The sequence below is a fragment of the Siniperca chuatsi genome, linkage group LG8, assembly GCF_020085105.1.
Source record: "Siniperca chuatsi isolate FFG_IHB_CAS linkage group LG8, ASM2008510v1, whole genome shotgun sequence".
Classification (NCBI taxonomy): domain Eukaryota; kingdom Metazoa; phylum Chordata; class Actinopteri; order Centrarchiformes; family Sinipercidae; genus Siniperca; species Siniperca chuatsi.
The window spans coordinates 9,701,190-9,715,807 of NC_058049.1; the positions used below are offsets into that span (position 1 = coordinate 9,701,190).

The 14,618-nt window shown below is 41.0% G+C and overlaps 1 protein-coding gene across 3 annotated transcripts; it reads left to right on the plus strand.

Annotated features, from left to right (window-relative positions):
• The first annotated feature begins 470 nt into the window (after positions 1-470).
• On the plus strand, positions 471-14,023 carry LOC122880517 (rab11 family-interacting protein 5). Of its 3 annotated transcripts, XM_044205747.1 has the most exons (6): positions 486-1,633; positions 3,776-4,305; positions 5,500-6,109; positions 6,789-9,305; positions 10,519-10,654; positions 12,680-14,023. In XM_044205747.1, exons 1-6 carry the CDS (start codon positions 1,254-1,256, stop codon positions 12,938-12,940), a joined length of 4,434 nt encoding a protein of 1,477 aa, XP_044061682.1. In that variant the 5' UTR covers positions 486-1,253; the 3' UTR covers positions 12,941-14,023. The 3 variants fall into 3 exon arrangements, with proteins under 3 accessions (XP_044061683.1, XP_044061682.1, XP_044061684.1); XM_044205748.1 differs by lacking the exon at positions 12,680-14,023 and having other exon boundaries at positions 471-1,633; positions 10,354-10,654; XM_044205749.1 differs by lacking the exon at positions 6,789-9,305 and having other exon boundaries at positions 496-1,633.
• The last annotated feature ends 595 nt before the right edge of the window (positions 14,024-14,618 follow it).

Here is a 14,618-nt window from a genome sequence, read left to right on the forward strand (position 1 = left end):
TAGTCTTAATAAACCGAATACAGATGAGGTTAATTTCAGTCAGATAACAATACCGTTATTTAATGTATAAGTCACAATCAAATCAGGCAAATGATTTGCCAAAATGCAAAGTGAATTTCTGCCTCAGTGTTGCAGCAGATATTTCAGGGAATCGGGTGGAGGCTATATTAGAAAGAAATAACAGGATGTGACTACACCACCTCCACCTGGAGGTGTGACAGCATGTAGTTGCTCTCTTTTGTTCTGATTCTTCTCATTCTGACTTGTCACTGATCTCCACCAGGTGGCATTGTAGTTGCAAGAATGACAGTAACCTGCTGTAGTCCATCAGTGGAAGCTGTTCTCCAGTCAAAATCAATAAAGGACTGTACTGTAATCTGAAATTAATGCACAGGCCTGTCCAGCAAAAGGAGGGCAGTAATGATTGATCAGCCTTAAGGGTATATTAATGGTTAAAATACATTTTATTTAAATAAACTGATCATTTTTCATTTAATTTCATAATACAATGAATTTATCATTTTATAGGTTTGCCTACATCTTGCTCGCACCAATGCTGCATGAGGCAAGACATTTTTCCAGAGGTTTGGTTGGAAACAATAATTCTCGACATTAAACAATTAACAGGATGAGCTGGAAAATATTTACTTTTCATGGAGGGTTCCGCCCAAACACTTCAGTGATCGCATTTTTCTGCTATTTCATACAAAGACACGCTGCTGAATGAACGTCTCTTCTCTGCTCACATGCACTAATGTCCACTCTCTGGCAGCACAGAGCAGTGTGTGTGTCGGCGGATCAGATCAAGCTTTGGTTGGGTGTTTCTCTTTAATTCTGCGGCATCTCTCTCTCTGTATGCGGGCCTGCTGCTCTGGAGGAGGGCGGGCCGTGAACACAACGAGCAGATTTCGGACAGTAAACTAACTGATGCGACATGTTGCCTCCGGAGCGTGGGCTCGGGGGTGATTTCAGCACGCAGCTCGACTAACTTGGTTTGCATTGATTGAATTTGGGACTGGCATGCAGCGCTTCAAGTTGAACAAAGGCCCCGTCTGCTGTCTGAAAACTGACCTAAACCCTCAGAGGCTCGGCGGACTTTGGAGACATTCTGCAGAGGCGTTTTTGCGCAGCACGGAAACCCAACGCACAGGGGATGATCTCCCGGTCAACTAATAAGACAGGCGACTATAAGTGAAACTACGGTTATTAAGGGACACACAGGCAGCCTCTGCGCCCCTGTGTAGCGGTCCAAGATGATGTCACTGATAGATCTGGACGATGATCAGCGATGGGTGCCCACTCATGTGAATGTCACCGTCCTGTGCGCAAGAGGACTGCGAACCAAGGGCAAGCACGGCAGCCGCTACCTCTACACCATCATCCAGGTGGGGAAGGAGAAGTACACCACCGGGTTGGTGGAGAAGGCGGAGGTACCCGAGTGGAGCGAGGAGTGCTGCTTCGAGCTGCTCCCCGGGATCCTGGAGCACGGCGGCCGGAGCGCCTACCCCCCGGGGAGCGGGGACCTGGTCCTCACCGTCATGCACCGGGTGCTTATCGGACTTGACGTGTTTCTCGGTCAAACCATCATTCCTCTTGATAAGATATTTCAGGACGGAGTGTGTCCTCGAGATGAGTACGTTGTGTTTGAATTTTAATGGCGCCTGCATGACAAAACCGCTTAGTTGGTCAGTTTACTGCTCAAACATAAGATAAGTGTCATGTTTTTATGTCAGACTAGAATAAGCAGAGGTGGAAGAAGTACTCAGATCTTTTACTTAAGTAAAAATGGTAATATCACACTGTAAAAGTCCTGCATTCAAAATCTTACACAAGTATAAGCATCAAAATATATTTAAAGTACCAAAAGTAAAAGTATTCATTATGCAGACTGGCCCCTTTCAGAATAATATATATTATATCACTGGATTATAATTAGTGATACATTAATGTGTAAGCATCACTAATGTTGCAGCTGGTAAAGGTGGAGCTAATTTCAAATACTTTATATATTGCTGGGTAGCTTAATCCTCAAATAATACACCATCATTTATTAGCTGATTTATGTTTTGTATTGATGAATCAGCAAAGTAACTAAGCTGTCAAATACATGTAGTGGAGTAAAAAATACAATATTGTCTTCCAAAATGTAGTGAAGTAGAAGTATAAAGTAGCATAAAAAGTAATGTACAAGTACCTCAAAATTGTACTCAAGTACAGAACTTGAGTAAATGTAGCCTACTTCGTTACATTCCACCACTGAGGACAGGGTTAGGTTATTTAGTAAGCTTTACAGAAGAATGACTTTTCATGCAGTTCTCCATTTAAATGATGTCATTTATTCAATAGGGACAGTTTTTCTGCTTTGACAATCTCCTTATAGCACACTGATTATCAACCATGTGCTTCACCTCAAATCAGATGTTTCTTTTGCAGGATGACACAGAAAACTTCTAAAGCTTGAACCCTAAAATGCATTCAGGCTCGTTCAATTCTGGCCCTCTAGACTGATATCCTTTAGTAGGCTACTCCAGCAGCAGCTCCCACAATGCACTGCAAATCAACAAGATGAGATGCAGTTTCCACAGTGGAACAAGAAATGACTTTCACCAGAAAGCCTCCATCTTTATGCACAATGCACGTCCTCCATTTCCATCTGTGCAGCACTAAATATATCCTCAAATACTTAATATAACTAACTTTTGAGTTATATAGTTTATATAGTTCAGTGGTAGCTATTTTTGTCTGGCACTGAGCAAATCTATTTTTTATTTAATGGCTGCTGTTATAACAGGAAATAATCCAAATTAATTTCTTTGACTAATAGGGCACTGTATCCAGCTACAGTACTTCCTGCATCCAAATTATTTAAAAAACAGTAACCAGTAAATGGCATTGCACAATGTTACTTTATCTAGCTTTGGCTTTTGGAAATGTAGAACTACCAAACTCGGTTTCAATGCACTGATATAAATAGCACAAGGATGTGAGGAGTGACAGATTCTTCATTACAGTATTGAGTAAAACTACAGAAACACCTCTCTGACAATCATACAAATTATACTACTTCAAAGAAGTCATTACAGCTTAATCTGTCATACTGTATATACTGTGAGAGTAAGTTATTTTGTTTTAGTATATTTTGAAAATGTGGCTCTGAAACTTATCTTTGGATTATGAGTATTTGAAGGTCTCAGTTGTGCCACAGGTGACGCAACGGGACTTACCAATAACAAGTGAAACATTTAGAATAGAGTTAGGCAATATAACACATCTGGCTTTAATTGTGGGCTCTCCGCCCTCTCTACGTTTAGTGAAACTCACACTGAATTCCTGCTGTTAGCTTTGGCTCTACAATGCTTCCTCTCATCCACTCAAAGGACTTTAGGAGGCGAGAACAGGGGGGAGGATTTCATTGGTTGACTCTTCATACAGTATTGCCCATGTCTTATACAGCACACACACACACACACACAGACAAGTGGGTGGACCTAGAGGAATTTGGCTTGTGATTTCCTGCTTTGAGGCTTGTAAAACAGTTTATTGTCAAAGATTTTGAGTACAGTCCTCCGAGCAGTATTTCCAGATTATGTAATTGTGGAAAGCATTGCCAAAAGGAAATCAATGTTTTTTGTTGCTGCTCGTTTTGTCCCGGGGAATGGCCAGATAACATGTGCATCCTCTGATTTGTGCTTTAAACAGATAGCATTACACTTTAGATATCATGTATTTATTTAAAGCAGTTATGTGAGCTTGACTGCCTCTTTTGTGCCTCCAGATGGTTCAAGCTCAACTCTAAGGCAGGAAGGAAGGAGAAGGAACGTGGTGAGCTTCAGGTAACAGTCCAGTTCACCCGCAACAACATGACAGCCAGCATGTTCGACCTCACCATGAAGGACAAACCTCGCTCTGCTTTTGGCAAGCTCAAGGATCGCGTCACAGGGAGGAAGAGGGGGGACATGGAGTCTTCCTCAGCCATTGTGCCAGGCCGCTATGCTGCCCTGTCAGGATCCCTGGGGCAGCCTTTTGGAGAGGAGGACGTAGGGGCGGTGGAGTCACCAGATGTAGAGATAGCAGAGGAGAAGAAGAGCAAGATGAAAGATTTCTTCAAAGGAAGGCTGCGCAAGTCGTCTGATACCAGGTCATGCTCATCGCTGGCTTCAGAGAGTAGTATTTCTTCCATGGCCAGCGATAACCCCGGCCCTCCACCCAGTCTGGATCTGCTGTCAGACCCTCCCAGCTCTCCCATTTACACTAGCAAAGTGAGAGTGGACACCCACTATGGAGAGACAGATTTAGCTAAAAAAGGTAGGTTTTGAAATTATTTATATGTGCATGACATGAAGGCTGGTGACTGTTGGTATTAGTGGAAATTAGTACGACCTCCACAAACATAAAAAAAAAATAGAATTAGAGCATTAACCTTCAGGGAAAATTAGCAGGAGGTATTTAATGGCTATTGTTTTAGGGCCTTATATAGTAACTAAATTGATCACGAAACAAGATGGTCCAGATCTGGGTGGCTTACTGCCTCTGCTAAATAATTTCCTAGCGAAACGCTGATAAATAGTAATCACTCCCTCTGTACCCACCACAGGTGAGAGCCCAACGATACACGATTTTGAGGTGATACCAATATGTTTGAGATTAAAAACTATTCTAACAATATATAGGTTAATATTCGTTTTTTAACATAACCACACATACACATAACATAAACAAACGTTGTTTGATAAGGATCCCTTAAATGTGGATATTACAGAATTGTGACCAAAATATGTAGGTTATTGTGTGTGGGACATTTTACAGTAGAAAAATAAACTTGTATGTGCCCTGTGATGGACAAACTATGTAATGGCGACACTGTTTCCAAAATTATCTCACACATATGGCGGCAAACATGTATTATAACTTGTTAAGAAAGCTGGAGCACTCTTTTGCTGATATTTTTATATTAACAACGGATCAAATGACTACATGTAATGCAAAAGGAGTCACTCTTGGTCTCGAGTCCACAGAGAATTATCACCCGACTCAGCTTTCCCCCTCAGCTCTACAGAGTTTCAGCGTCTTTCAGCTGATTGGTTTGGTTTTACTGCCCACAACTGTTTTTGGTTCACTCTCAGTGCTCTCATCAACCTTGACTCCAGTAGCGGCAGGCAGCTGTTTCCAATTGTACGCTACTGGCACATCACCAAACGGCAGACAGACAAAGTTAGCGACTAGCTGGTGAACATAGTAGAGCATTTAGCAGCTAAAGAGCCAGATACTTCCCTCAAGAGTTGTGGAAAACAAAACAAAGCTAAAAGGAGAGTGGAAATTTTATTTACATTAATTGGGTGACTAACTCCTAATGAATGCTTGATAGCAAGGAATTGAGTATCACCCCCCTCAATGTACAGATTCAGTAACTTTTCTCAGATTTACCTGTGTTCAAATAAAAAGATCTAGACTTGAAACGTGTAATTTTTTTTCTCATAACCCAGTTCTTCCTTCCAACAGTGCTCACCAGCCAGCACACCACAAAGGTTCTCACACACAAGCGAGCCTTCAGTGATGAAGCTAGTAAGATTTCAACAGCCTTCCCTCGAACAAATCTTGCAGTGGAGTCTCTCAAGGGTCAGACCATGACTCAGTCCAAGTCTTCCTTGTGTATAAATGGAAGCCACGTCTATGACTCCGAGCCATCAACTCCAAAGAGCTCAGGAGCCCATTCGTCCAAGCTGGTCCTGCTGGAGAAGTGCTCCCCGCTCTCTCGTTCCCTGCAGAACCTCACCAGGCGAAGTGAGGACAAAGGTTCCTTTGCCGAGGGCAGACGCTGGTCCTTTGACAAGATGAAGAAAGAGGAAAAGGAAGAAGAAAAAGAAGCTCAGGCATCATCTCCCCCAATTCACCAAGCTCAGATAGGAGGTCGCCCTGTGGAGACAGCGATGCCAGTCATCTCTTCTGCTGCTGATTCACCTGAGAAAGGGAGGAAGCTAAGAAAGACTTTATTCTCTGGAGGGAGGAGTGATTCCCTCCCAGCTAAGTCAGACCTGAACCAGGCCAGTTCTACATCTGAGGGGAGGCTCAGAGGCTGGTTTGGCTCCGCCGACTCCCAGAACAAGCCAAGGTGAGTCAGGGTCATTTACAGGCTTGCTTCTTGGCTCCACAGTGTTTGATGAATGTACTTTCTATCCAGGCACAACAACAGGTACATGGGAGGCCTGTATTCAGTTGGGTGTTCAGTGTTTGCTCTGCTCCTTGCTCATTCAAAAATGGAATTGATTTAGTTCATAGTTTTCTCCATTTTACGACCATGCTGTCTCATTATCTCATACTATATTTTCTACAAATAGCACTCCGGCATTTCCATTTTCTTTACCAGTGTGTATCTATGTTTCTCTATCAAAGATGCAACATTGCAACATTGCTGCGGTTTGGAGAAATGCTCATGCAAAAGGATGTGCAGAAAATCATTCCATGTTGATATGAGTTCACCCAACAAAATAGGTGCCAATTCAGATGGTCTTGAATGGCTACAATGCATTTTTCCCCGCTTGATTATTTTGCAAATGTGCTTTGCTTTTCTGATTTAATTTGTGTTACTGTTTTCATAATTCTTTCATTTGGCCAGTTTTATATCTACTGATGAGTCGAGCTTTCTAGGTAACAGAAATGTCCCACGTTGTTGTGGAATATCAGCAAGTATTTTGGTTGTCTTTTCTGTTTGTGTAAGAAAGATGTTCCCCATTTGGTAACCTGGCACATCATTAACTAAGAGGACTATTGTGCCCTATTTTCCTCTACAGGCTGGAAGTTTCTCCTAAGGTAGAAAGCAGCTCAGATGTACCCCCTCCCCTCCCTCCTCGCTCCCCTGTACCCCCTCAATCCGATCATGTCTCACCTGATGACCGCAATCACACCAATCCCTTCACCCCCTCTTCCTCTCCCTCCTCAACCCCCATCTCCCCTTCCAATCCTTTCCCCTCACGTATGCAGCGCAACCCCTTTTTTGAGGAGCTCATAGCTGAAGAGTTGCAGAGGTCCCCTCCTTTTGCGTCTTGCTCTTCTTCTGGCTCATCTCCCTTTCATTACACTACTCTACCCTCCCAGCCCTGCACACCCAGCCTTGCTCATGATGTTAATGCTACAAATATGGCTTCCATAAAGCGGGAGCGCCCCAGGCCAGTAGCTAGACAGATATCTCTTCCTGCATTACTACCCAAAGCAGCCACACCTAACTCCCCTAACCACTCCGCCCCTCGCTCCATGTCAGAGAGTGCAGGAGAATGGGATGACTCGTTTGATGCCTTTGCCTCCAGCAGGCTTAACTCTCCTAAAGGGAGTCTTCCTCAGAAACAGCTGAGAACCAGTTCAGCTTCATCTCATAGACATAGTTATCTTCCAGTTAATACTAATAATCACGCACAAGAGCTGCAAACATGTGAAGAGGAGCCTCCACCTTTGCCTCCAAGGAAACTTTTAAGAACTTCAGTGAACGAGATTTATTCTGATGGCTGGCTGCACAGAGGTCAAGAGCTAGCTGTCCATAAAGAAGCCTACCTCCTCTCGCAGACTGGCGTGGCCTCGCTGCAACGCGGAAGAGAAGGAGAATGCAAAAGAAACAGTATATCTCCTGACCCTCACACGAGCAGCGAGACTTCTGACTCTCTCAGCGTTAACTCTCAACCATACACAAATATTACGTCACCGGGATTCATGTCCGAGGAAAAGCTCAAAAAGTTCAAATATGAACCTTTAGAAGATGAAACTGACTGCTGGGGAGGGATGTTGTTTGAGCAAGACTTGTATGGACGTGTATGCAGAGGAAACTATGGACAACCCAAAGTAAACAGTCATCATTTATTGTCGAACGCTAAAGAAACTACTGAAAATAAGATTGCATCTATGAACTCAGGGCCTAAAATGGTTCTTGATAGTGAGATATCTGTTGCAGACCTTTTGGACACGTCATCTACTACTCCCTCAAAGCCAGATGCAAAGGTACTAGATATTTCAACTACTCCAGTAGAGGTGACAGAGTCTAATGCGCCTGAAACCACGTGCATCAACAATAATGTGTCTTTCTCACTAACCTTAGGAGATCTGAACATGAATGTGAATAATTCAGATTTTAGTTTTATTGATTCTGATGGCTCTTCTCAGTCAGAGGTAGTTGATACTCTCAAAGGCATCAGCAGTTTTGGCGGGACTTTTCCACAACCATCAGAAAATTTACAAATAGCCGCATATCACGCAGAGACAGTGGCCACACTTCAGGATATATTCACTTTGAAGGACACCTACATACCTGAGATGAACTCTTCCTTTGAAATAACTGCATCATCTAATAAACTGTGTAAAGTCTCTCCAGTTTGCCAAGACAATTGCCAAGATTGTCAATATGAACTGAATAACGTGGCACCTCATGGTAACTCCAGGGTAAACAGAAGAGAGATCGCTGCTTTGTCATCACAAAATCAAACATCTAATCCACCCGATCTTCAAACTGAATCCAGAGAAGATTTATCAAGAAGTGTTGATGATTTTCAAAAGACACAGAAGGACTTTGATGATAATGGAAACCCACAAGCTAAAATAGGCACACTTGACCAGAAGGAGTCATTTTCAGGTGTGGTTAGTGCACGTTTTAGACCAAAAGGAGTGTCCCGACAGAACAGCAGTGGCAGCCCAAACAACCAAAGCAAAAGCGGAGACAGAGAGTTTGAACAGTTGTTATCCCTCGTTCAAAATATTTCAGGAGTCAGCGAAGGACCATTGTCATATCAGCCCACTAAATCAGCTCTTTCTTCCTTACTGGCATTAAATAAACAGACAGATTCGCAAGGAGATCACGGCAACAAAGACCAAACACATCACAGTGAGTCTAATACAACGTCCCAAATATCTTCAAAAGACAACGCAACGTCTCTTCTTACAGAGAATTGTGTAACAGGAAAATCCTCTGACATCAGTTTTGAAGACCTTCACGCAAAAGTAGCACCAAACTTGAGAACCCCTTCAAAGTCAAAGATTGGGCAATCTTTGCAAGAACCTGAACCCTCTTCTCCCTCCATTCCTTGTGCGGCCTCCCTGTTAGCTGATGCACAGGCTACGCTCCACCCTACCCCTGTCTGTTGCCCCTCCATACATCCCTCAAGCGTGGGGCCCAGTGCTGGAGCCAACACTTCTCTGGCTGTGGCCCCCTACACCTCCTCCTCCTACTGTACCACCTCCACCACAGACCAGCCCCTGGTCGATGCACGGCACTCACTTTTGCCTGAGGAGACACAGCCAGCTAGCAACCTGCCCCATCAGGAGAGCAGGTGAGAATCCTCACACTAGGATCTGACATATGTAGGTATTTACCAGCTGTAGTAAAATGGAATAGACAAGATTTCCACATACACTACAAAACACGTAATGGTATTTTATTTTGTTGCTCAGGTTGCTTTGTTTATTGTTGGCCTGGCTTGTTTGATGTTGAATGCATTTATGCCTTTATAAGTTCTGTCTTTTCATCCAAAGTGGTTGGATGATACCTGATGCATTGCTTTGCTTCACATTTCTGTTATTCATTTCATTATTCAGTTTCTTGTTAGCTATTGTATTTTCGCTGTTTTTTTTCCACTTTGTTCTGCCGAAATTTAGCTACTTTCACGGCTACTTTGACCACCTGATACATTACGTCCAGATAGTCTGATATCTATAAGCACGAAGTGAAAGCTAACTGCCATTTCTCCTATAGGGGTGTATTATATTACTTTTTTTTCAGAGCAATAGACAGTCACCTTGGTCAGAGGTTATGTCTAAGTCAGTATATTTATAATTTCAGACTTTTGGCTTTCCAAAAAACAAGGGCAACAAAGGGCGATACCTGTACATATGATGTATACTTAGGAACAAGTAGAGGACAGTCAGGAGCACCATTGGGGTGGAGAGGATTCAATGATTAAAGGAATTATAGATATTTATTGTGTTGCAGCTGTTTAGGAGAGCAAGAATTTCTTGTGGCACACCCAGGAAACAAATAATGAATGTACTTGTGTGCTGGATATGCAAAATCTTTTGGTTTATACTATGTTTACAGTAGATACAGGAGAGAAAACTTCATATTTAGAATAGAATTGGGCTTGTATATGTTTGTTGGCTTAGAAACAAACATAGACCATAGAGTCACTGTTTAATTACCCACCTGCCATTTAATTACCTACTTTTAGAGTGTATCAATAATAAAAGCAACAAGAAAAAAAATTAAAGTGTTATCTCAGAAACCCAGCTTTTCTTTCTGCTGTGATCACAAAGTAGCTTAAATTGAATATTCAAATTTTCAAACATTCCCTTGCTGTTGTTGTTGTTGTTGTTGTTGTACAGTCAACCCTGTGTTCCCCCCAAAGATGACTTCATCCTCCGGTAGCAAGCAAGTCTCTGCAAAGTTCTTGTTTAAATAACTAATTTGTCTGCAGTTTTAATGCTCAAAGAACAGTAGATGGTACTTTCCTCTTTATTACTACTAGTGCTGACCTCTTTACTTGGCAGACCTCATCCAGTGAAGCCATTAACCTCCAGCCAATCAGAGAAGAAGGAGGGTCGTTCGGTTCTAGAGAAGCTGAAGTCAACCATCCACCCTGGACGCACCTCCCACCAGGTCACAGCAGAACCTGAGAGGAGTCAGGTACTGTGAAACAAAAGCACACCTCTACACCTTTTATGAAACCTTTATAACCTTCCATATACAGTATATAAAGAATATTTACGCATGTAGATCAACAGGGCCCCACACATGAATGCAGTGAGGAATGTAACTAAGTACATTTATTCAAGTACTGTACTTAAGTACAAATTTGAGGTACTTGTACTTTACTTGTGTTTTCTTTTCATGCCACTTTCTACTTCTACTTCACTACATTTCAGAGGGAAATATTGTGCTTTTTACTTCACTACATTTATCTGACAGCTTTAGTTACTAGTTACTTTACAAATTAAGATTTTTGCAATCAAAACATATGAAGATCTTCTAAAATATCATGTTTTGCATTATAACATTTCTCACTATTTTCTGAGGTTTTACAAATCAAACAATCGATTGATTAATGGAGAAAATAATCAGCAGGTTAATCATATAATGAAAATAATCATCAGTTGCAGTCCGATACAAAATAGTTAATATCAGCTCCACCTCAACCAACTGCAACAGTAAAATGATGCTTTTACATTAATGCATGAGGAATAATCTAATGATATAATATATAATAGTATAACAGTCACTGGGGCACTTTTCTGCTTTGCATACTTTTACTTTTAATACTTTAAGTACATTTTCCTGATTATACTGACATACTGTACTTTTACTTACGTTTTCAACGCAGGACTTTTACTTGTAACAGAGTATTTTTACACTGTGTGGTATTAGTACTTTAACTTAAGTAAAGGATCTGAATACTTCACCAGTGCATGAAAGTGTGCAGCTGCTACCTACCAGCTCCCTGTTAGACTGAGGTTACTTTCAACACTGGGGAGAGAAATGCTGATCCCATTACTCCTCTCAAGTGTGACATAATTCTTTGGCCCAGATAAGAGTTTTCAGGTCCTAAAATTATGTCTCTGTTCTTCCTCTGTAACACTTTGGACTGTTTCTGTAACAGTATGTCAAGGTGATATGGCTGGATTCTGATGCTGTTTAGATTAGGGGAGAAATTAGTTTCCAGATCCTTCCGCCATCAGTCTAACCTGAAAATAGACAGAAGTCTAGAGTTATTTATTACCTTCAACTACTTCTTATAATAATATGAAATGTTTTCGCTTGAGCCAAGAAAATTGTGTTCCTACAGTAATTTGTGCATTTGAGTTGGTGTGCAGACCACCATTAACATGCATTATGTCACATATCAACAACTGGCAAACAGGATCCAAAAATCACAGTTAATTTTTAAAATGTACCCATAACGTCTGACTGTGTGCAAACACCAGAATAATTAAGTTATTAACATGTCATACTAAATTACAGAAAGCCATTAGGTGCTTCCATGAGCATTTATTAACACCAGCAGTGCACTTGGTGTTCATAAATACACTGCAGGAGTATAACTGTTGTGATGGCTTCATTGTTTCCTGTGACTCACATCATTTTTTAACACCTGCAACACCCCACGACAAGTCATATTTAGCCATTTATTATTGTGGTAAGCCAGTCATTCTATTCACAATTTCTCATGTAAAGGAGTAGTTTGACATTTTGGGAAATACGCTCATACGCTTTCTTGCTGAGAGTTATATGAGATGTTTAATACCACTCTCATGTCTGTATGTTAAATATGAAGCTACAGCCAGGAGACAGTTAGCTTAGCTTAGCACAAAGACTGGATATAGAGGGAAACAGCTAGCCTGGCTCTGTCCAAAAGTAAAAACAATCTCCTCTAAAGCTCACTTATTAACATGTTATGTCTTGTTTATTTATTGCGCGTACCTTTGGATTGAGCCAGGTTTCCCCCCTGCTTCCAGTCTTTATGCTAAGCTAAGCTAACCGTCTTCTGGCTGTAGCCTCATATTGAATGGACAGATTGAGAGTGGTATCAATTTTCTCATCTAAGTCAAGACAGTGAATAAGCATATTTCCCTAAATGTCTTACTATTCCTTTAATGGTGACACATGTATGCATGGCTTCCTACATCTGTACTGTTCCTATCCCTTCTTTTGTAGGAGGTGACAGTGGACAACTCGGCCCAGTACCAACACCTGACCAACATGGAGCTGATCTCCCTGCTGCTGCAGCAGGAGATGGACATGCAGAAGCAGCAGGCGGCCTCCGAGCGGCAGGAGGCGCAGCTGCAGAAATGTGAGGCTGAGCTGAAAAAGGTCAAGCTACAGGTTCGAGACCTGGAGGACTACATTGATAATCTTTTACTGCGGATCATGGAGCAGACCCCCACGCTGCTTCAAGTGCGCACTAGACACAAGTGACGACAGTGCTAGTGTGTGTATGGTGTATTGCACATGATGTATGATCCTCTAGAATACTGTTTCCTCAAGAGTAGTATTGTTATTTAAGACTGGGAATCACTGTTCTAGAGACGGTCAAACAAATAGTCCACAAAATCTGATCTCACAATCATCCAGGTCTTCTCACTGCTAATACTGCCCTGTTGATGTAGACACGATATTACCCAACATGCATGCTGGTTACTATCCCAATTTGGCACGTACAGAAAATAGAACAAGTACTATGAGAAAAAGCATCTATCAAAGCGGATGCAAATGATTATTTTACTCATGCTTACTAGAATAATTTAAGGTAGTCAGCTGTTGTCAATTTAAACTTTAAACTCACTGCTTTCACACATGCATAGAATAAAATACAGGTTAGAGAAAACACATTTTGAAATGCATTTAATGTCTTCCTCTGGCAAAATATGATGTTAACTCAAGTAACCTTAAAACTGCAGCTGTCGAAGTGCAAAAACAACATTTTGACACACGATTTTCATCTCAAACACTTTTATGAAATGCCAAGTGCACAAAGGTTAACTTGAGTTAATTACATATTTTCTAATAGAATGTAAGAAATGCTACAAAAAAATAGCAACACATCATAAAATGCTGCGTTGTAATGTGAATCCTAACAAAGAGATGTTTCTGCATTAACATTGCTGTATGATAAAAAACTATTCTCATTTTTGTGCGAGAAAATACTAAAGAGGATGAAGACTTGTTGTTTACATCTTGTTTCTTTGTTTTCTTTTTCTTTTTTTATCCAAATACTGTGTTCATTAAACATTTCTTGTTACCCGCTAGAACAACAAGAATGTTTTAGAATATTTTTGTTTTGTTGTCCATTCTGCAATTATTTTTGAAATAGCAACATTTTGCTGTAGAAATAACAAAGCATCAATGCACTAAGTAAGAGTATTATAAGTTATTTGTATAAAATACTTTTGTCATGATAATATATTGTCTAATATCATTCTAGCACCACTGTAGTTACTTGCAATGCTTTACATGACCGCAGTACTGTACTGTAGTAAAATAAAGTGCACATGAACCAAAGTGTCTGAGGTGCTTATATTGTTGGTTTGTCACTGATCAGACCTCAGTGAGAATGCAGAGACCAATCCATGACATCCTGTATGACATGCATGGTATGCTGCAGCAATGCTTACTTCTCTCCACTAGAGGGCGCTCGTTACTACACAATTTTCTGCTTTGCAAATTCACTAGAGATTTTAATTTATGACTCCACAGATTATGTATGTATACACCTGATTTATTAGAGATAATACTGTTGTAAATGTGGTCTATTGCATTTATAACAAATGTACACTGCTGGCTCTCTCTTAGCATTGATTTCAGATTGTGAAATGCTGGTTTACATTAATTTCTGCTCTAAAGCAAAATATAACAGCATAAGCTTGTTTTTTGTTTATAGGTCCAGGAGATTTGGTCCATTTCCTGTTTAGACGGAGCAGTCTGCACACACTCAAAAAAAAAAAAAAAAAAAAAAAAGGTCGAGCAGCAGCTTCACATTTTTCTACCCCATTAGTGGTAAAAATAAGTATAGAAATGTTGGCTCCAGTGGTAGGAGAAGAACCTTTTCTTAAGTAAAAAATAGCAATACTGCTGTAGAAATACTACATTACAAGTA